This window comes from Papio anubis, chromosome 10 (genome assembly GCF_008728515.1).
Source record: "Papio anubis isolate 15944 chromosome 10, Panubis1.0, whole genome shotgun sequence".
Taxonomy (NCBI): Eukaryota; Metazoa; Chordata; class Mammalia; order Primates; family Cercopithecidae; genus Papio; species Papio anubis.
This window is the reverse complement of record NC_044985.1, coordinates 46,017,881-46,041,770: the sequence shown is the minus strand read 5'-3', so window position 1 is coordinate 46,041,770 and position 23,890 is coordinate 46,017,881. Positions and strand designations below refer to the sequence as shown.

At 33.6% G+C, this 23,890-nt stretch overlaps 1 protein-coding gene across 2 annotated transcripts; it reads right to left on the bottom strand.

Moving 5' to 3' along the window:
• Positions 1 to 1,877: 1,877 nt before the first annotated feature.
• On the bottom strand, positions 1,878 to 20,458 carry GCA (grancalcin). Of its 2 annotated transcripts, XM_021923669.2 has the most exons (9): positions 20,277 to 20,444; positions 17,920 to 18,002; positions 16,835 to 17,002; positions 10,881 to 10,950; positions 6,815 to 6,858; positions 6,391 to 6,538; positions 4,122 to 4,235; positions 3,720 to 3,778; positions 1,878 to 3,071 (listed from the first exon to the last, which is right to left on the bottom strand). In XM_021923669.2, the coding sequence occupies exons 3-9, from the start codon at positions 16,964 to 16,966 to the stop codon at positions 3,045 to 3,047; spliced, it is 594 nt and encodes a 197-aa protein (XP_021779361.1). In that variant the 5' UTR covers positions 16,967 to 17,002; positions 17,920 to 18,002; positions 20,277 to 20,444; the 3' UTR covers positions 1,878 to 3,044. The 2 variants fall into 2 exon arrangements, with proteins under 2 accessions (XP_021779361.1, XP_003907595.1); XM_003907546.4 differs by lacking the exon at positions 17,920 to 18,002 and having other exon boundaries at positions 20,277 to 20,458.
• Between the last annotated feature and the right edge of the window lie 3,432 nt (positions 20,459 to 23,890).

Below are 23,890 nucleotides of genomic sequence, written 5' to 3'. Positions count from 1 at the left end.
ATTTTAAAGCTTAGGGAACAGAATATGCCTGCCTGAAAGAAGTCTTGGAATTTACTCATCGGATTTAATTCACCAGATATTAACAGATTTATTTCTATTCATTACCCAGAAGACTATAGAAAAGCAGAAGAAAACATATCATTTAAGAGTTTGTCAAATGTAAAAAGGCAAAGAAGAGCACATTTTTGACAAAGAGTATTTATTTGTTTGTCCAGTTTAGTAATGCCATAAGATTACAAGTAAACTTGATGTCTTATATTTTACTTAAAGAAATAATCACAAACTGATTTTTTGTTATTTTTTTAACTCCACAGACTTTAAACTATATTAACAGATTCTACTTTCTTCTAGGGTAAATGCCTTTTTTGGAAATAAACATAACTTGACTACATTTTTGTTACTTTTTTCTGGATGCATGCGTAAATAGATCAAATGAGAAATCCTTGAAATTACATTTAAAGTGGACCAAATTAAGATTTGCATAATATTGATTTACCCTTGATGTAATTTAAAATGTGTAAACTGCCACTCAAAATAGAAGTGCAATACCTGACATTTAATCATTTGGCAGTCTTTTAGATATAGGTGAATTACTGCACTGTTATTTGAACTGAAGCATCTCATAATATATATATATGTAACAGATTTTGTATGATACAAAACTTTACAGCAAGCTATTTGAATGTTTATTAAAAAAATTCTCAAAATGACATGGAAACATGTTTACTGTATAAATAAAAGCACTTATACATTAAGAGTGTACATTATTCAATAATTAACATCATCATAAAAGAACTGGGGTGTGAGTTAACCAGTGCAAACTACTATACTATATTCATATTGCAGTCATGTTCATCATAAAAATATTTTATCAGTTATTTTTAAAGCATCAAAAAGTGAACTGTATTTCAGTATAAAAATTCTGGTAAAATATTCTGTAGGTCTAATGTTTCTGTGAATATAAGTTTGTCTGTTTAATGTAAAGTGCAGAAGAGTTGCCTGGCAATTAAGTTGGATCGGCATAGAATGTTAGTTTTGCTAGAGAAAGGGGTTCTGTGGTCAAAAAGTTTGGAAAAAACTGGGCCAAATAAAATTAAACATGACTGATTTTATTAACCTTGGGCTTTCAGATGCTAATATACCTTATCAAGCTTTAGAAAGCGAGAGTTTCTAAATATGTTTGGCCATGGAAGCTCCTTCATAGACCTTCTATGACCAAAAGTCATGGGAACATTTTTAGATGAGAATTGTGTTAAAGAGTTCTAAGACAGAGTGTCATTTGGCAGAAACTTGCATAATACCATTTGTCATTTTAAAAGTTTTACCTCAACTGTGAGCCTCCAAGTAAGAGAGATAATCACAGTTGACCGCAGAATAGTTCAGTAACAACCATCTGTATAACCTGGATGTTGAGATTACAGGCCGCTGAGTCACATTATCACCATTCAACGTGAACGACACATAGTGTTTTTACATTTGCTTTTTCCTACAACACTTCTAATTAGAATTCTGTTTCTTTAATTTACCAGCTCAGTTAATGTCCTCTCACATTATCAAATATATGTTCATAAAAAAAAGCCAGAAAACAAAATTATGTGGATTACTTATTCACACATTTTTATAAAACTGACCAAGTGAATCTGACAGCAAATTATATAAAATTATCAGTGTCAAGTGCATTACTTCCTTTCCAGGATTTTTTAAAGTGAAAGCTGATTTAAAATTCTGTAAGTTTATAAAAGGTTCAAGATATTGCCATCTATCCTTCATCCATTAAGAAACATGGGATTTTATAAAATCTATAAATTAATTTGGTCAGCAGTCATAAAATTATGTCACTCACTGTTAGATTGGAAGATACGCATTTAAAGCGTAAGAAAAATATGTGGTTTATTAAATCTTCACTAAGATAGACATGAGGTGTTTGCCAAGAAAGAAATTACATTAATCATAACACCTTATACCAGGGATATTGCACACTAAAGATTTGCTGATTCTACTTTGCATTTTCGGCAGTTTTAGTACCACTCAGAAAAGTTGCTGTGGTGCCTACTATGCTCAAAACACCACATCACATAGATGCACTCAATATACTTACTGGGTTTTTAACGGCAAAGCCACCACTAATGTTAATATTGTCAAATAAGTCAAATGTATAATTTCTGAGCAATTGGAGTGGTTAATTACTTTTTTTTAACTTTATAAACAGCTGAAATTACATTTAAACAACAATTTAATTAGGACAATTTTGAATGTTGACATATCATCAAAAATATACACCATTTCCAAAAAGTCTAGATTTAGAGGAGGATGCCATTTTAGGGGAACTATGTCTTCACTAATGAAATAGGGTGCAGAGAGAAATACTTTGTTTATTAAGAACTTTTTGCTCAGAGAAGACAATAAAACATATTGAAGAAAAATATACACAACAAAAAATTAAAAAGGAAAAAATAATGCCTTCTGTAGTCTTATCCCACCACAGATTTGACTGGGGAGATAACTTTCTTCTTCACGGACAAAGACCTTTAAGTGTTTTTTCTCTGATTATTTGATCAAGGAATAAACTATATTACAAACACAGCACAAAATCCAGGCTTTCATTTCTAGCTGGCCCTCAAACACCACCAACTACAAACAAAATTTAAAGTCTGATTTGTAACCTTCAGATAAGTATAAATTAGTTTTTTCTAGGCTTTCATCATCTGGCTTCTTATACAATCTATCTTGTAAAGTACATTCCTCTAAATTTACATTGTTAAAAATTAAGGCTAAGCATTATTTAAATCAATCACACACCAATATTTTATGACAATATGCACATATCTGTAAAATAACTTTTCCAAAAGCAGTAATACACCAAATTTTTTTTAAATCTTTTATTGTTTTGAACTATCTGCTAAAATAAAAACACACAGAAAGTGAAGAGAGACTTAATGGGTAGGAAGAACATGGAAAACGCTTAAAAGTTTTAAAGTAGTCCAGTTCACTTCTTCCAAGCAAAAGAATTCACAGTGTCTCTTCAGGTTTAGAATTCTGAACATTCAAATTGCCATAGTGCCCTGCAAAAACTAATACGTAAGTAAAATTATTATCTATTAAGAATGAAATAGTTTTTCATTGTTTTTGACTATATTCCACAAGAGCATTTTCTTAAGAGAGAAAAGTTTGTTTCCAAGGCTTATAATTCAAGCCAATAAATACCAGTAATGTTGACCACATAACTTTCATCAGTAAGTATAAGAAAAACAAAACAAAAACCCTGAAACATTAAAGCACAGGTAAAATATAACTGTCTTATAGCTTGAATTTTTAAAAACCCTGAATATCAAGTTAATAGTAACCATTTGAAATGAGAAATGAACAGCTTCAATAATGTGTCATGGATTAAAATTTTTCCCTCCCTGAGAAAAAATATCACTAAACTACCCTTTTTAAAAATAATAGTGGTTTTGGCCCTTAAAAGTGATTCATTTTTTTAAATTCAAAAAACCTGTCATAAAAATTGAAAAGTATATTTACAATTTAACATGAAGTCAAATTGTTTGGCATCTATGCCAATATTAATCTTATATTTGTGTTAAGCTGAAAAATATGGAAAAGTATATGGCATACAAAATATATTATTTCCAGTACCGGTACTTGGGATCACTTAAATTTTTTTGCTAACTAAGAATGCATCTAGAATGCAGTATAAATATCAAAAGCAGGATACTCACATCATCATACATGAAATTCACAGACCCTTGTTGCAAGTGGTCTCTTTTCCTAAAGAAATCTTTAAACAAAGAAATTACTTTTTTATTGTAATTTAAAATACATAGTTTCAAATATTTAGTGCCCCCAGGTACAAAAAATGAATAATTTCATATTCAATTAAATCTTAGAAGTGATTGAATAGCCCAGGCAACAGAGATATGAAGAAAAACTTCCAAAAATAACATATAACAAGTTTTTATCATTTATATTCCTTAATATTTAAAGCCTTAAAACTAATTAGATTTAACAATGAATAAAGGGGGAAAACACATATTATTATAAACTTGCTGGAGGAAACGAGACACATTATTCAACAAAAATAGCTACATAATACTGTACACCTAGTTTTAAATAGTCAATACCTGTCAATGCTCGAAGCTTCACACAGCAAGCAACATAATCATCAAAGAAAATTCTGCCATTCTTGCTGTAACGTTTAACAATAGTAGTTATTGTTTGAGAACTCAACCTATAACCTAAAAAAGAGATAAATTAAAACTTCTAAATGTAAATAACATAAGAACACTGCAAGATTTCCTTCTCATTAATCAAGTCATAAAATAACTTTCAAAATTCATTCCACAAAAATATAATTAGAAACAAAACACATTAATATTGAAATTGATCAGACCAAGGCTTCACTGTTAATCCTGTTAATCGGTATATAAATATCACAATTCTAACTTTGTAATAAAGTCAAAGCTAAGGAAAAGAAAATAATTCTCTTCTTATGAATTTATCATATATTGTTATTTTGAAATAATGTCTAATTTCATGGGTTTTAATGCTTCAATATTTCAATTATGTAACTTTGTATAGTTCTTAAAGAACATTAAGGCAAGGATTACTAATGATCTTTGTTATTCAAATGATATTTCCCACTGAACATATTGCTTGAAAGTATCTTTTATAAGTAAGGGAAATTTGAGGATCAACATGATTACTCTAAAGGGGAAAAAACAGAAAAACATTATTCTTTTTTGTCCTGGAATTCTGAGTATTTCTTCATACATTGTAACACTAATAACAGCTTTCTCACTATTTCACTGATTTCCTTGGTTCTTTGTTCTAGTAGTCCTGTGATGTCCAAAATTTTTGACTGTATACTTATATTGATGAGAAAGAAGTTTTTGATCATTCACTCCCAGTATGTGTTAAATTATTTTAAATTCTATACATGTATTATTCTTTGATTACTCCCATTTTAAAATATACATAAAATCTAAAATTTAAAAAGAATAAAAAAGAATAAAAACATAAATTAATATATTCTACTTGCTGTACCCTTTTAGATGGCCCTATGCATTTAATGAGATGTATACATTTTACTAAGAAGAATAGTAGCCCACTATTATTGCCCATACATTACCGGATTTGTAGACTTGAGCAAATGACACTCACCCATTCAAAGGTAAAAACAACCAAAATAAATGCAATAGGAGATAATTATACATGTAGCTACAATAGAATGTAATGCAGGAAACGTATAAATTGAAAGAAGCAGTAAAACATGCAAACTAATGTAATTATATGCAAATACATTTTGAACTTCATATTACAGAGTTACAAGCTAAATGCGGTACTTATAAAATTCCTAGATTTTCTCATAGTATTCTCAGCAAAATAATTTGAATATTTTAAAATATATATGAAGACCTTAAATTTGGACAATCCAGAAAACCCTTTTTACATTCCACTGCCTAACTGGAACTCTGGAGGTTTTCTTTTCTGCCAAAGATTATATTACTTTCCCAACATTAGGCTGAATTAAGGTCCAGGTTTAATCCATTAGGTATCAAGGATCTATAATTGAACTACGTATGTTTACATGGGCTGGACTGTCCCTACTACTAAATTGTCTATTTATAAAACAAAACCAAACAAATCACTAATTTGACTTATTTAAATTGCAATTTGAGGTAAGTCCACTTCCATTGGGTTCAGATTTTAACTTCCAAAAAATTAATTTTCATGTAAATATATTTTGTTTAGAAAAGAGTGTAAATCACAAGCATAAAAACAATTCATAAAGCTATTTAAAACTGCATTAACTTTAAGCAAATTAAACACCATTGTATGTTATCCATTTTGAAAGTACACTAAGAACATCAGCTTATCAGAGAGAGGTATGATAAGAATAAAGTTATATACTTTTAAATTACTCTAAAATGCAACCTTTCCAACTTGATGTATTTTGGCACCTGCTATGTGTTCTGTACTATGTAAGGAAAAAAAGACAAACAAAAACATAGTTTTTACTGCTGAAAAGCTATTTTGCACAGACTTTTGACTGACGGAGGCAAGCCTTGGCTCCCAATTAGAGACCCTGACAAGTTATAAAAGAATACAATATAAGTGGTAAGTACTAACAAAGAAATAAATTTAAACACAGCAGAAGAAATTCAAAATGTATGCATGTATGGAAGATCATCTTTTGAAAAAAAATCATAATTAAAATGGTTTTGTTGAGGTCTTTGGTCAGAATTTACCTACAACTTTGAAAACAAACAAAGGAACTTGCTGGTGAAAAAATATATCCCTTTATTACTTAGTAAATTGAAGCAATTAAGTTCATCTAATCAAAGAACAAAGATGAGCTTTATAGATTCTAAAGAATGTTAATGTTCTTACCCATAAGACCGATGGCTTGACGCAACTCATGATGTTCTACTGTGCCACTTCCATCTTGATCAACAGTCATGAAGTTTTGCTTCCAGGCATTAAGAGCTGCCCATAGCTCTTTGAATTCACTAAATCCCAGTTTTCCTGTGTAATCTCTCTGATAGTTTTATTAACAAAAATAAATTTTGATACCTGAGTTTATCTGACTCTAAATCATTGACTAAAACATGAGTATGCTTCTGTAGAGTTAGCCAAACTCATTATATGAATAGATTTCCGTATAAAAACTAAAAAGCCTAGAATTTAAACAGGATCTTACAAAGTATTTTGAAATTCACTAGTTTACTATGGGCACTGAAATCTAACCACTGGCTTGATATTCAAAAAGCAATTACTCTTTATTCTAGTATTTTCTATTTCTATTCAAGGATACATCCAACATGGCAATCATAATTCTGCAGGTTTCCAAACTGAAGGCTGTAAAACATATTCAATATTTAAATTAGAGTATGCCCAACTTTATCTATGTAAAATTATGACAATCTCTAGTTTCAAAATAAAACATTTAAAAACTGTCAAAATATATAAGATCACTACAATCAACAAGCTATTATTGAATGTTAAGTACCCATTGTTTTTAAAAAAATTACTGCCTTCGAAGTACTCACATCTAGCGAGGGGACTAAGGTAATTAAATGAGCAATTATAAACTAACTGAAAATTACTGTGACAAAGACACTCCAGGTATGTAAAGCACTTGGCTTCACCCAAGCCTGGGGAAGAGGAAGGCTTCCAGTCTTTATAACACAAATGACAAGTGGAGTTAAAGTAGAAGTTTGACATGTACCCAGAGATCACAAAACTTGAGTTAAAGTACATGGGAGAGAGTGACATACGATGACATCAGAAAGGCAAATGAGGGCCAAATCATGAAACTTTTGAATACTACCCCAAAAAGTTTGGGCCCATGAAAGCCACTGAAGTGTTTCAGAAGCAAAGGGAAATTCTAAAATTTCCATTTTAGAAACTTTAGTTTACAATGAATAAAATATAAAGTGAGATGATACTGGAAATAGGTAAGTCCATTGGTAGTTTATTGTAATAGACCAAGTAAAAAAAAATGAGCATCTGAATTGAAGTAGCTGGTTTTTCTCAGGGGTTGGGGGGAGAAAAAAGGAAGAAAATATCAATACAAGCTATCTTAAAACCAGAGGTAATTCAAAATATTAACACTTTCATATTTATAGAACTACAACTGATGACCTATTGATAAAATTCAATTTTTCTAATCCTTTTCTAATTTTTCTAATCCAATTACATTCAACTAATATGCTGACATATCCCAAGACTAATTTCATGCCCTGATAAAGAAAATATCATGTTAGTACAGTTTAAACTTACAAAGTGTTTAATAGCAGCTTGTTAATATGAATGAATGAATATTTTATTTTATCCATAACATTTTAACATTTTATAAAAGAAAATTATTTCCGCTAAATTTTAGACCCACCAAAGAAAAAATTATAAAACATTCCAAAAGTTAAAATTGCTGATTTTCTTTAAATGTTTAATATAGTATCGATGTTAGAATCGTTAGTTGTAGTATTTTCAAATTGACAACTCAATAGATACTCAATGTGTTCTTAATATGAGTAAGGTGGTGTATGTTACATGATTTCACATAAACATGCTAAACGTATAGTAGTTCCAGTTTTTAAAAAGGAAGAAACTGCAACCCAGAAAGGTAGTTTCCCAAGTTTATAAAGCTAAGGCTATAAACCTATCAGAGTGAGGGGATTACATGAGAAATTCTGGAATGGTATTTCCTCTTTGGGCAAGTAAATAATATCTATTTTGCTTTACAATTAACTTGGCACACATTCATAAAGTGGGAGAATCTGAATTAATGACAATAGATGGCTAAATCTGAATCAGCAAACAAGCAGATCTTCAATATCAGAATAGGAATGTGTATGTATAAGAAAAAATATTTAGGACAAGGAGTGAAGAGACAGACTTTTCAGGAAAGTTGACAGATTTTTCACTTCCTCCCCACAGTCCATTAGAATGGAGAGTAAACTAACTTAAGGCATAAAACCAGAGAAAAAGAGAATTAGACAGGAAACAAAGGAACAAAATTTTGCAAGTTGAAGAGTTGATGGATGTGAGTTAACCAACCTAGATTTGAGAAAATGGATTCCTGAACTTGTAATGAGAAAAGCTGAGAAGCAACCCTTGGAAAAGACCCCAAATGCCTAAGAATTGGCAGTACTTCTGAAAGTGGGTGTGAAAGTGGAGACAAAAACAGAAGAATTGGCTGAAAGTCTACCTAAGGAGCATTTTAAGCCTCATATCCCCTCCCTGCCTCAGTTCAGTTGGATGGATGCTACACCTACTTCCAACCCAGCAGAAGTCTGGAATTTTATTCTCTGGAGAGGTCTCTGAAATGCAAGATAGCAGAGCTGAGACAGGGCTATCTTCTAAAAGTAAGGCAATTAAAGGACAATTTACAAAAGACTTGAGAATCCTTCTGAGCCCACCTCTCCTTTCCAGGCAGAAGGTCAACTGAAAACCCAGTCCAAAAGGGAATCCCTAAAGATACCGACACCCAGAGTTACAAGACAAAACTGCCCAGCCAAACCACCATACATTGAAGCCCACAATTAATGCTTAACCATGATTTCAGGGCTTCTCATCAGTATTTTAGTTAAAATATGAGCACGACAGTATCATCAGATAACTGAGAAAAGCACCTAACATGAAAGACCACCCAAAACAAACAAAATGAGGAGAAAAAACAATCTGGAAAAAACAAAGGTTATATAGGAAGAAAAAACTCTGAAAATACATTAATAGTCTCAGAGAGATAAGGGACAGTATCACATTCACGAAAATAGAACAGAAGTTCTTGGATTTTAATGAAAAGCAGAAATTAAAGACTCAATAGAAGGTTTAGGAAATAAAGTTGAGGAAAATTCCCAAAAAGTTCAGAAAACAAAAATGATAGGAGGGAAAAGATGATAAAAGTAGAAAACCCAGTGAAAACAAAAAGCATTCCAGAAACAGAAACTATCATTGAAGAAAATGTCCTACATCTAAAGCAAAGGAGTTTCTAGGCTGAGAATACCCTCTGAGTTCCCCACACAACACAACTAGGCACATCACCATCAAATCTCAGAATACTAAAGACAAAGATCTCACAAGTTTCCAGAGAGGAATAACAAATCACATCACTTCCAGGCAGGAAGGAGAAAAAGCAACAAGGGACACTAGAAACAGTGGAGCAATACCTTCAAAATTCTACATGAGAATTATTGTAACCTAGAATTCTATACCTTGCCAATCAATTCTGAAGGTAGAATGAAAGCATTTTTTGATAAACAAGCTCTCAAAAATTTATCTCCCATGTATTCTTTTGTTTGTTTGTTTTTGAGATGATGTCTCACTCTGTCACCAGGCTGGAGTGCAGTGGCCCAATCTCAGCTCACTGGAACCTCTGCCTCCCGGGTTCAAGTAATTCTCCTGCCTCAGCCTCCCGAGTAGATGGGACTACAGGTGCGTGCCACCATGCCCAGCTAATTTTTGTATTTTTAGTAGAGACAGGGTTTCACCATGGTGGCCAGGGTGGTCTCGATCTCTTGACCTCATGATTCACCCACCTCGGCCTCCCAAAGTGCTGGGACTGCAGGCATAAGCCACTGCGCCCGGTCATATTTTTTCTTTTTTATTAAGAAGCTACCTAACTATATATTTCACTAAAATAACATAATGAATTTTTTAAAAGAAGACAACAAGAGATGGAGTAAAAAGGAGATCTAACTCAAGAGAAATGGGGAAACCAGCTCCAGAATTAATGGTGAAAGAATCCCAGTATGACAGCCACGCATAAAAAACAGTATATCCCAGAGTTCTAGGATAATGAAAAAGAAAGAATGCCCGACAACTACTGATTTCAAGAAAAGCAAAACATTATATAAAAAGGAAAAGTAATCATGCATTATCATAAGATACAGCTATAAGCAGCATTCAGATAGTAAAAATAAAGACTAACATACCTAACAAAAATTATTATATATTATAACTACATTAGAAGGACAGGAGGATGGGAAATGTTCCTCTGTGGAGTGCAGAGACAGAGGAGAGTTTAAGGTTAAAATAAAGTGAAATCCTCATCTTCCATAGCAGGGTATCAATAGACAATCATAAAATCCAAAAATCAATCGTGAAAAAATATTCTATCTTGAAATATGGAAGCAAATTTCAAAAGAATCAGATTTTTAAAAGTTAAAAGAAGTCTCCTCTATGAGCAGTTAATGTTGAGGAGACAGGAATGCACAATGAACAGTTATTTTCATAACGAGTTTTACAGTTATTTGACTTCTTAAACTATGTGCATGTATAACTGTGATAATTTTTTAAACATTTTAATTACAGGAACAAAAAAGTAAGAAAATAAATTTCCTATTACAATTTCAACAAAAGGGGAAAAAAGATCTCACGAGAGTAAGTTCCACTAATTCCAGACTGTGTCAAACATCTCTGAAGTTCTTCAGCATCCAGTTCACCATCCTGTTCAAAAATAATTATGACCTAATTTAATGTGCAATTGTATAAAAGCATATTAAAATGTTAATTGACTGTTTTAGGCCAATCAAGACATATGCATTCTTTGAAACATTACTCTATAATTAACTACAAAATACTAGAAGTAATTACTGACAACAAAGGCATATTACAAAATATCATACAACATAAATAATTTCTTCTACTTCTGAATTATAGCACAATTACCCTGTTCTATAATGGTTCAAGATAATCTCATAAGAGTCGTTCTACTTCTATTTTAAACAGTTAGAAAAATGCCTAAAATATGTTCAGAAAAGTCTCGAAAACATCCCTACTCATGCTGTTTTTGGAAGAGATTATTTATAAATAATACTGAAGCTTTAACTGGAAGGGGAAAATATATTTTCCCCCGCCATTACCCCTAGCAAAATTCTAGAGTCCCCCTGTATCTTGCAGCTATTCTTCTGATTACTGCCCAAACATATCTTGCCTGAACTTATTACAGAAAATAAAGTTTTAAAATGCAAACAAGAAATCACAATGGAAATTAAATAGGTTGAATATTCTCATTATGATTCAGTACCTCATCCTGTTTTTGACAAAAATAAGTAATTCCTTTGGAACCATCACATACATTGGCACAAATGCAAAACGTCAGCTATGATGAAGGATCAAGGAGGCAAATTTAAAACATACTCTTCATAAGAGATCCAAGAAACAACAAAACAAAAAACTTTTCTAAATTACTTCTAAGAAATATTATTAGCACTCATATTCTAATGGATTTTTGGCAAAAGAACCCCTTACAAAACTGCGGTTGTTCCAATAGAAATTACAAAATACTAAGCAGCATTCTTCTCAATGGACCACATGTATGGCATTACCTAGTCAAGAGTATCTAAGTGCTCCTTTCTCTGTCACATGTATTTTCTAGGAATCTTGCTTACTAAATTTGAAGTTCTGTAGTTAGAAACTTATACCTTTAAAAATTAGCCATATGTTTAGATCAGGGGACAGGTTAGAAAATTTTCCCTCAAATTAAAAAAATGGCAGAAGGCCTTTTTGGCACAGGAGCCAGCTATGCAGATACCTGAAGGAAGAGTGTTCTATGCTCCTGCTGTTCTATACAGCAGCCATTAGCCATAGGCTCCATTGAGCACTTGAAATGTGGCTATTTTGAATTACAATGTTCTGTGCGTATAAAATACACACCAGATTTCATATATTTAGTAAAAAAAAAAAAACGTAAAATATAATTGATAATTTGTATGTTGATTAAATGTTGAAATGTTAGGATTTTTATATAATGGGCTAAATAAAGCATTAAAATTAATTTCACATTTCTTCTTACTTTTTGAAATAATGCTGTGAGACATTAAAACTATGTGCTTTGCATTTGTGGCTCATCTTATATTTACTTTGAGCAGTGCTGTTCTCGGCAAACAGCACAAGTACAAACTCTTGGTGTTGCAATCATCTTCACCTGTTCACCTCTAGCACATCTTTCCCTACATTCTTATCATTTTCTACTTGTCTGTATCTCCCTGGCTACATAGAGATCGTCTGAGTCAGTGTCTCAGTTTCCTTCATCTTTGTATTCCCAGGCTGTAGCAGAGTATCTAGTACAAAGAAGTTAGTTGTTTGGTAGAATGAAAACAACTACCTCTGGTTCTTCACTAAACTGCTGGCATTTCTGACTGTTTGTGACCATGTTCATTTACTACTTCAAAAGGTTAAAAATATTGGAATTTCTCATTCAAATGTGGATTACATTTAAAAATCTGTACAATGAATGGAACTCTGCTTTACATGTGCTCTTTACAGAATTTTTGAAGTTAGAAAAACAACCGTAACAGCTTTGCTAGAAGTTATTCATTGCCATCAGAAAGCATTCTTCTAGTATACCACTTCAGAGATGTTATGAAAATATGTTATCTCAATGACTAACTCACAAATAAGCAATGTCTTCCTAAACTACAAGGATAAAATCCAAGTGATACTTTTGGATTTCTTTACCTACAGTTGAAGCTGATAATCAGGCTAACTATATAAACTCTTAACTGAATTAGGTAGCATTAGTGGTAGAAAGCTGAATGTCCTAATTAAATTACAAGAGTATCAGGTAGATAATTAATAAAAATCATTTGCCTTTAGTTAGGCAGCAAGATTTTAAAATAATATCCAACTTCAAGTCCTATTTGTTCAGTTACTCAATTTGAGTCTCTGCTTACTTATCTATAATGCAAAGGTACATGTGTCATGCCCACATCACAGTTGCTATGTGGAAAAGTAGAAGCAGTGTGTGCATACAATAGTTAAAGTTGTTGGTATTACTGTGATGCATGTGTGTGTCTGTATGAAAACAGAAACCAGAATTTCCCCGAATTAATCAATGATTTAATCCTTACTGTTTAGAATACTTAATCCTATAAATAAGAACACTGTGGAAAGCTTTAATCGGATGTTTTTCATAGAGCATCATTAATTATGAGGCCCATCAAAAAAGGATATGGGTGTAGATGTGAGTTCGGTAGTTGAGTTCTAGGAGCAGTATACATAAGTCGGATATTGCACCTGATCAGTCAAAGCTAGGTAGAACTCAACATATGAAAAAATACAGTCTAAATATTTAGACTAAAAATTGAAAATATTTTTAGTCTAAATATTTAGACTGTATTTAGACTAAACATTTAGACTAAAAAACTAAAAACTGAAAATGGGATAGTTAATGCATCCATTTAAAGCATTTATCAAATGTTTATATATTCCTGATATCTATCTGTCAAGTAGGGAAAATACGACCAGAACCCTGTCTTCATGGAGTTTATTTATTCAAAAGCACAAGACTGGGAAATTTAAGGAAAGGATCAAATAGTTCAAACATAGCAAATTTACTGCCAACAATTAAAATGCTGAAATAGTTCAGAAGTCAAAAAAAGTCTCCAAATATATGTCCAGTTCATATACTTTAAGTTGTAATTTTATATGATGAATATATTACATAGTCAAACAGAGATAACAGAATTATTCTCAGTATAATACTTATTCCCAGTATAATCCTTTAAAATGACAATGGTATAACGAGTAGAATAGTTAGGGTACCATTTAGGTGCAAACAGCAGAAAATATTATTGAAGATGCTTAAACCAATAGGGGTTTATTGTTTCATACAACAGGTTTGAGGCTAGGCAGAACAGGACTGTATGGCAACTTAGACTTGTCATCAATCTCTACATTTTTCCACATTCCCTATCTATAGGTCTTTATCTCAAGTCTGTTGTCTCAGGGTCACAAGATGGCTGCTGCACCTCCATACCTCAAGTCCCATTTCCAGGTAGGAAGAATGAAGGGGCAAAAACAGCCACACCCAAGGCTGCTCCCAGTAAGGCTTTTTTCATTTGGGGTAAAAAGATTTTCCAAAGATACTGCACCTACATGTCAATGGTCAGTCCTACAGCACATGGCCGCCTTTAGTAGGTACAAAGGTATCTGGGATGGTGAGTATTATAGTCCCCCAGCCTCTAATACATAATAAAAGGTAAAAGGTTAGCCTTTTACCTTTTACATTTACCATAAAAAATAAAATGTAAATGAAATTGGGGTAGCCAAAACAGAATGTCTGCCATCTCTATTAATTCTATGTATACTGTCTATTCCTAGAAAAGTATATTAGACCTAGTGGACACTCAAGGGAATGAATAAAATGTTATTAAAGTTCTATAAAATTCTACCTACATCAATAAATCTTTGTTGACCATTATAAAAGAAAAGAGGTAAGGCCTGCAGCTAAGACTCAAGAGTGAATTTGTTTCTGCCCATTAGTCTGGTATTGGCACCTCCATTCTGCCAGTTTCTTTACCTTTTCCTAATCTGTTTTATCATTGAGCCTCTCCCAGAACCATCCACAATTTACAAATCACCTCTTTGATACACTGCCCCAACTCCCTCAAGATGATTTTCATGTAGATCTCTTTTTCCAAATCCTCTCTGGTCCCCAGTCTCCATGCACCAATCCACTGTATTCCATAAACACAGAAAAGCTTTCAATTTCCCCCCCAAATTGTTAAACAAGTAAATGAAACATATCAAGAAAAAAAAACACACATCTTAAAAAGATGTTCCCAAATGTTTCATTAACACACACAACTATCTTAGTTCATGACTATTCTAAGAAGTTTTGTAGACAAAAACGCAAATATAGCAGGTGCTGCAATACATACTAAAGCAGCAAAAAAAAAAAATAAAGACAAGCTCATTTATTTCAACAATAGGAGATAAACACCAATACAACTTCTTTTCAATACTTTAATATATCTGGAATTCATGCTACTATATGGTATGGGCTGAGGATTTACATTTACTTTTAGATAAACTGTTAATTATTTCAGGATAGTTAATTCAGGAATCATTCTTTCCCCACTGATACGAAATGCTACCTTTACCACATACTGAATTCACAGGTAAGCTTCTGGGCTTTTCAGTATTATATGTTTGTTTTTACATTAGGACCACACTATCACAATTATTAATAATTACAATACATTTATATATTATAATTTAATATTTATTCTCAATAACATAGTATACAAGACAGACTTTAGAATCATTGCAGCAAGTGCCAAAAAGAAAAAAGAAAAATAAACCTTTTGGAATTTGACTCAAATAATACTATATTATTTATTAATTAATTTGGAAGACATTGGCATCTTATAATATTGTTTTCCTTCTGATCTTGAATATTTACTCAATACTTCTGTCAAATACAACTAATAACTGATACAAAGGGGTATAATACATATCCTCTTTGCTTAATTTTCCTTGAAATTTCACATGAAAAATATATATAAAATTACTTAGAAAAGAATAAGCTGTGGTATAGCATTACAGTTATGTAGGAGTAAAAGAAAAGCTTCCCGTGACAAAAGTATTCACATTATCATCAGTAACAATTCACCTACAGAATTCATGTACTTGAACTGGCAGTTTCACACTTCCCTATTGATCACAATAAAGTCAATGTTTTAAATAATCGCTCAAATTTACTGGAAACAAATAACATCCTAATACCATACCTCATCATAACATACTATCTCCTTTAATTTTTATTTAATAAATCCCAACATGATTATTTTGATAATCTGGAAAATTTGCTAGCCATATAAAATCAAAATTACTATAAATGAAAAAACTCTACCTGTGAAAAACTGTAATTTCTCAACTTGAATAAATTTATGACACGCTGAAGTGATTTCCAATCATATTGTTTGACATACTTAGGTTTTAACTGAGATTTTTTTTTAATGGGAGTGAGGCCCAAGTTAGAAATATTGTTCCTTATAATTTTTTAAAATACTTCCTACTTTCCTCAAATTTCCAATACTCATTTTTGCATGCTATAAAAGAATGTGCAGGCTAAACCTACTTAGCTTTGTGTTATCTATCACTCAGGAAGAGTCTGATGCTCCTAAATGTCAAACAGAGTGAAGGAAATAAAAAGATTTAAGTGATAGAAAAATGATAACTCATAAGAAGATATAATATCTAAGTTTTGGTGGAGTGTTTAGTGACTAGTAAGAGAAGCCCCTTGTAGAAGAATTTCAGTAAGGCAAGCATACTAAGTAAGAAAGAATCAGATTTCCCCACTATGAAAAAAAATGTTTCCTCTTTTAGCCAAATGAACAATGTATCAAGCATCACAATAACAGACTTTTAAAATGAAATAATTAGGACTATGCTCATCTCTGATCTCAGGAAAAAAATTAGTCTAGATAAGTTTAAAATATAAATTTCATATACATTTAAAATGATACTCTAAGGAAAATAGCTGACATTTCTCTTAAACAATAATTTTCAAAGACATACTTATGCAATAAATTTAGCATCTCACCTGTCCAGCAACAGTACTGAAGTAAGTATACACGGAGTCACCAGCTGAGGAATAAGCGTCTGAAAATGCTGGGAACCCACAGTATTCATCGAGGAGTACGGCTGGACCTGTTTCTGGCACTGGCTGTTCCATCTGTATTCCTGGCACCTGAATGCTAAAATTTCCAAACTATAAGAGTGAAATAGGAGAAGGTTAGTAATATAAATATTACCTATTATCTATAAAAGTTGGATCAAAAGAAATTATTAGAAGCCCATCAAAAAGTAAACACAGTTACCAAAGCTTCTAATCCTATCACAAAAACTTTAACTACAAAATGTCAGATGTCCTACATTAAGACATAATTCAATTCGTTAACATATATTACCCAGCATTAAAAGAAGTGTAAAAGAAAAAAGAAAGCTACTAGCCTCTAAGAACTTAATATAACAGAGGAACATGTACAATTTTTAAAAATGTTTACCAACATCACTGAAGTAAACAAAAAGTAAAACAAGGCAAGATTTTACCTAAAGTAAAACTAAGAAGTAACCCTCAAGACACATACTTAGAAGAATATATGTGTAAATACAATGAAACTTTGTTAAGTGTCAACATTTACAATATATTGGGTATTGTATTCTTTACAACTATTTAAACTTAAAATAAAAACTTTATATGTCAATATAAAATATGGGAAAAGGGTATATAGTTTTTCAAAAATCTTTTAAGGGGCAGGAAGCAAAATGTTTAAAGAAACTGCAGTGGTTGTGGTAGTATCCTGAGGGATGAGAGAGAATTCCATATGCTAGACTCTCACTTGTTTCTTTCCAGCCTATTGTGACTTATTACAGTTTATATATGTGGTATTCTCTGCTGTTATAGATCATGTGATCTAGTTTTAACTAAAGCCTTCACAAAATGGCAATGGTAAAGATTAAAAACATGCACAGAAACATGAAAGGCTTGGACATGAAAATATTGTCTAAGCCTTTCCTTACCCACATTATGTAGTAATAATGACAATGATCAATTTTGACTCATTTGAAACTATCAAGAGGACAACTTGAAATATGAATTTATGTAAACCGTGTTTAGGGATGAACCTTGTTGGACAGGGACCCCAGTTCTCCTCCACATGGGCCCTTTCACATGGCTCTCCACTTCTTCACAGCATGGCAGTCAGGTTCTAAGAGAGAGAAACAGAAGCTGCCAGTCCTCTTACAATAATAAGTGTGGAACCGCCATGGTGCCTTTTCTACTGTATTCTACCAGATGAAGGTGAAACAGGCCCAACCCAGATTGAAGGAAGTGGAGAAATAGTCTGTGCTTTTCGATAAGGGGAGTGGTAAAGAATTTGTAACCATCATTAATCTGACCACCAGGTTCTCAAATTATGAGATTGGGGAAAGTTAATGCTGCAAATTGGGAAGGCAAAACAGATTAAAAGTGATTTCTAAAGACAGATTCTTCATCTTTGAATTCATTTTGTATGCTATTTCTTGTGTGAAAATCTATTCTGTGTAAGTTTCCTGTGCTTAAAATGTATTTTTATTATTGAAAACACTAAAGCTTGTATAATACATGTACAAATAAAAACATGTAACAAAGTTTTAGATTGTTTCATTTCCTGTGACCAAAATGAGAAACAAAAAACGTCCTTTATATTGAGTTATAATTTTTATTCATATACAATTAGTAAAAAAAAAAAAAAAGAAAGAAAACAACACAATTTTTATATAAACAATACTTAAAAGAAGAAAGTAAAAATCTATTGGAAATGCATCTCCTACAGAGATAAATCATACACTTAATTAGATAAAAGTATACTATCAAAACAATTAGGTCTAGCAGCTGACATTTTATATTTTGTTAAAAGAGTATAAGAAACATTAATAAGGTGTGGGTTTCCTTTATTTAACATGATTTATAAACGTCTCAACTATCTTATTAATATTCTCCTAGTAAAGAAATCATGTAAGTTTTATCCCAAAATGTTATCCAATGTATCTTAAAATATTTCAATTACATTTTTTTAAATCAGCGTCTGTAATCTATATTGCTTCAGCTATTGAGGGTACTTCTCTTTCCAGCGATTAATAATGAGCATGAGAACAGCTGAAAAGAGATGTTTATTTTAAATTCATGGAAAAGGGTATTTAAATGTTCAAAACATATACAGACGTTCTCTTTATCGTGTCGTGGAACTCTCCATCAAATTCAAGTACTCTGACAAAAGTGGGTAAGGAAGCACCAAATTATTTGAATGAAAATGTATTACTCTTGCCACCTCACTCTGACATACATATATGAATTAGGAGCATACCAAGAGGAGTAAATATATCACACTTCTAACAGATAGCTTCAACCAAATAAAAATACGTCTACGCTAGGGACGTTTTTAAAGACCCACAGGTTTATGCTATCTTGACTAATCTTTAAGGGACTTTCCTTTCCTTAGGCACTTTAAACTTCCTTCCTAAATTTAAGGACTGAGGAGGAGTATGCATTACAAAGCGGAAGGTGCCACAGGGAATAGAGGCAAGTCTTAAGGAAAGCAAATCAATTTTAGAAACAAGTATGTGTGGAAGTTGAGGACCTGGAAATTCATATCCTAAAACAAGAACAAGAACAACAACCACCACCATGAACTCCCAGGGGTAGGAGTAACTCTTTTGAAGACCACAACCATAGCCCAAAGTCAAGTCCTATGTTAAAATGAGTAAAACACAGTTTCTCTGTTTAGGCAAAAAACAAACAGAAATAAAAATAGAAAATATATTCTACCCACACCGCAATGGATCAAGCTAATGTTAACTCTGTTAACACAGCGTGCTCAACCCACTTTGCAGATCACTGACATCAATACTAAAGATTTGGGTTCCTTTCTGAAAAGAAGGGGCTAGCCACCAGGACTCTATGATTATAACTTGCAACTCCCAAAGGTGATATAGGATAAAAGTTGTAAGAAAGAGTAACTTCCCCCCGCCTGGGGGCGAGGAGGCGGGGGGGGGGAGTCTAGAACAGATTGTCCTTCGTATAACAGTAAAGATTAGGAGTTATTTACCGTACACCTTAATTTATTCATAAGGAACTTAGAGAACAAGAAGTGGTCAGGAAATTCAGAAACAGGATCTCTAGCAACACTGAGTGGGGGGCGGGGGAGGGATGTACCACAAAAGATTACTGGAACAAGAAGAGGGTGGCTTGTTCCTCCATTCCAGGAAATAAATTTCCAAACACACATCACTCCCTCGGCTCCACACCTGCGGCTCCAAGTCAGCCCAGGCTCAATGCTCGCTGCGGCCCTGGCTCCCAATACCCCCGGAGTCCCGCGCCGCCGAGTACCAGGCGCGGACTCAGGGAGCAGCAGCCAAGTGCGGACCCGGCACGCTGGCACCGCCCTCAAGGGGGCGCCACACCCCGCGAGGGAGAGGGACACGGCCCAGCGGCTGGGACTCACCCCGCCTCCGTATCCCGGGTAGGCCATGACGAGCGAAGCAAGCGTCACCCTCGAGTCGCGTCCGCAGTGCTGGGAGAACAGCACAGATGCAGGTGCAGGGAGGCGAAGCTGCAGGTGAGGCTAAAAGACTCACCGTACAGTACACACCTCCGAACCCGCCCCCTTCCGCAGTCCAGCCCCGGCCTGCCCGGTTCCGATTGGCTGAGTCCCACACTTTGGAGCCAACTCTCCTGCAGTCCGCCCCTTCCCGCAGCCTAGCCCCACCCATCTCTGCCCTGATTGGCTACACCCCGTCGGGAGCCCACCAGTCCCTGCTCGGCTCTTACTTGGTAGCTCAGGTTCTCGCGCGCTCTCCTTCTAAATCCCGAAGAAGCCTTTTATCCTGCAACTTCCCACCCTCTCTGGAAAGGTCTTCCACAAGCTTTCAACTCCTCAAGTTACTTTTGTTTCTAGAAACCCCAAACCGGCAAGTCTGTGACTTATTTTAACCTACTCCTCCACGCTTTTGAGCTGGACTTCAAAGACCCATCTGTGAATTTCAAAATTTGCAGTTACATTTACTTTTGTATAGTGTTGACGTCACATCAAAACTTTACAACCAGAACCACACCTGTAATCCAAGAGGAGCGCTTCTGCGCCAAAACCCACTTGAGGCCACATTGGACGAACAGGTTATTGATTCTGTTCGGTAGATAAATGGGGACCTGAATTGTGAGATTTGGCAAATAAACAGGATATCTAGTTAAATTTGATTTCCAAATAAATTTTTTTTAGTGTAAGTATGTCCCAAATATTGCACAGGACATGAACATATACTAAAAAGTTATTTACTGTTTATACACTGATAATGTAGACGGTGTCTGTATATAATCTGACTCAGCCTTTGGGCAAACTCTTGTTCAATGTTCAATTATTTTGGCTTATTAAGTAATACCAATGGACAAGTCTGATTTATCTCTGGAACTCAAATGAATTTTGTAGCTCTGAGTTTAAAAGGACAGGGCAGCTGTAGCTTTGGCTTATGAACAAATAGACCAAATGATATTATTTTGAGTTATCTCTGAAGAACAAGAGAAGGGCTAACATGTTTCTTAAAAATAAGGCTATCAAAAAAATGTTAACTATTCACAAAAGAAATCAGTCTTGCGGAGCTGAGTATCTGTTGTTCAGCTATGCTACAGAAGAGGATGTTGGACCTTGTGAAACAATTCTCAGAGGAAATGGCAGAGAGAAAGGAAGATTGCTGATGTAGAAGCTACTCTTGGGAAAGTGTCTGTAAGTTCCTTCAATGCTGTAAGAAATACTTAAGCCACTAAGGTTAAATTATTGGCATAAATAAATAGAGGGGAAGGGTAAAACCTACGTGATAAGAGCGAAAAATGCATGACTTATGAAGGTATCAAGTGATAAAGCACTAGAAAGAACAAACCATTGCAAAATTGTATTCCAACTGATTACATATTCAAAGAACTGCTTAGAAAGGATTGAGTGTTTACATTTATAATGTTAGTCTAATTCTGTGGTCAAAATTTTTGTTCATCTTGTTTTCATCAAAATAGCCTTATTGATGCAACTGCATTTGTGTAGTTGGGAGTTAAGTCCCCATGGGTTTCTTGCCTTTCTGCACATTTAATTTCAAAGAAAGTATTTCCTGCCAGGGTAAAGTTTGGGTACATTTGCTAGCAGCCTTCTTAGGACTTTCCTAAGCTTGGAGTTCTTCTTCCAGTTGGATAACAAACGCAATGCATGTACAGCACCCATCTGGCAGCTCCTCTTCGCCCTGTGGGACTTCAGAATGAGGGGAATCTATGGAAGTATGAAGCTCATGCTGTCTGTTGTGCTTTGAGTAATAAAGTTCTTTGTCTCTGACTCAGGAATCTCACACATTCTGCCAATTTCTATGCAATTGTGGCACTCTACTTGTTTGCTTATAACTAGAGTAAAATATCAGATCCTTCATAGTTCCTGCCAACATATATCTTAACTTAGAGAAAGGGCTACCAAAGAAAGTTCCTACCATGAAGATGCAGAGGAGGACTTTGAACAACACAGCATCTCCCTCCCTAAAACTGGTGTTTCAAATTATAAATATCCTAGTATAAAAATTCAAATAAGGCCATAGAGTTTTTTTAAAATAATAGTAATGTTAATTTGCCTCCATGAGTCAAGTTCATATTGTATGAACAATAACATTTTATGAAAATGTCATGTTTATTTAAAAATTTCACTTTTTAAATATTTTCTTTTAATAAAATCCTTCTTTATTTTATAAAAATGGTTATAGAGTGAATATGACGTACCAGGCATTGTGTGTTGTGAAGTATTCTTTCTCAAAACAACTCCATCAGGTGTTATTATTCCCATTTTATAAATGTGAAAAGTCAGGTGGAGAATTGTATTTCACTACCCACAACTGCAGTTGCATAATGACTAGCAAATCTGAGAGTTTGGCTGCAGAATGTGGTTTCTTAAACATTGTATGTCCCCTTTTCTCTCCATCCCCAACCATAGTGCTGTAGTTCAGAATATAATAAAATTATTTACACCATAAAAGAAAAAAGGCTTGAAAAGTTTTTAAATGGCAGTAGAAAATATAACTAGAGAAATAGCTAAGGAAATGCATTGTTTTGACCAAGATTAGCCAATTTAATTACTTCTCTTACACAGGATACCCCCTTTCTGGTGACCATAAAGCTTACAGGATTATGTGTCTAACTATGGAATTTCTTCTGAATCTTGTTGGCATTGGTCTTATCATAAATTGAGATATTCAATTAACCAGCACATTTACCAGTAAAATATAAACAATAAATTACTTGCAGTTCTTTTTCCTATCTGTTGCCACCTCATTTTCTCTTTCCCACTATATGAATGAGGGAGAGAAAAGAGTTACAGCTCCTCAGCAAATTTCAGTCACAAACCCAGAGCCTACTTCCCTCATATAAATAATATACATATATATAATAAGACATACCAGCTAATGGAACCCAACATTCATGGAGTTTATTTCATGTCACTAAGAAATTTCATTTAGATAGAACAATTCATTTATTCAACAATTATTTATTGAACATATATAATATAACATTATTTTAGATGTGGAAAACATACATCAGTAGGAGGGGAGGAATGTCCTTGCTTTTTTGGAGCTTACATTCTAGCAGGGAGAACAGACAACAGTTTAAGTAAGGATGATGAGTAAGTAAATTATAAACCATGTGAGAAGATGATAAATGCTATTGAAAAATAAGGAAACCTAAGTCAAGGTTAAGGGGTAGGGAGATGACAGAGTAGGTTGTAGCTCTAAATGGAGTACTTGGGTAGCTTTATTGAAAAGGCAAGATTTGAGCAAAAACTTAGAGGTCATGAATGAGTTAGACATTCTGGAGGTATCTGTAGGAAGAAATTTCCATATGAAGAACTAGAGTTAAGGTCCTAAAGCAAAACCCTGCCTGACCTATTTGAAGAATAATAAGGAGGCCGGTGAGCCCAGAATAGACTGAGCAAGAGGGAGAGTAGGAGTGGTTGCAGAGCAGGGACATTGGAGCAGATCATGCGGGGCTTCACAGACCATTTTAAGTACTTTCTTTTATACTCTGGGTGTGCTACAGAGC

Excerpts from the sequence above, each read along its gene's own strand:
- GCA (XM_003907546.4), bottom strand. The coding sequence starts at position 20,303 with ATGGCCTACCCGGGATACGGAGGCGGG. Across the intron at positions 17,003-20,276 it reads ACCCGGGATACGGAGGCGGG|TTTGGAAATTTTAGCATTCA; the intron begins GTGAGTCCCAGC and ends TCACTCTTATAG. Across the intron at positions 6,539-6,814 it reads TTATGATTGCCATGTTGGAT|AGAGATTACACAGGAAAACT; the intron begins GTATCCTTGAAT and ends TAAAACTATCAG.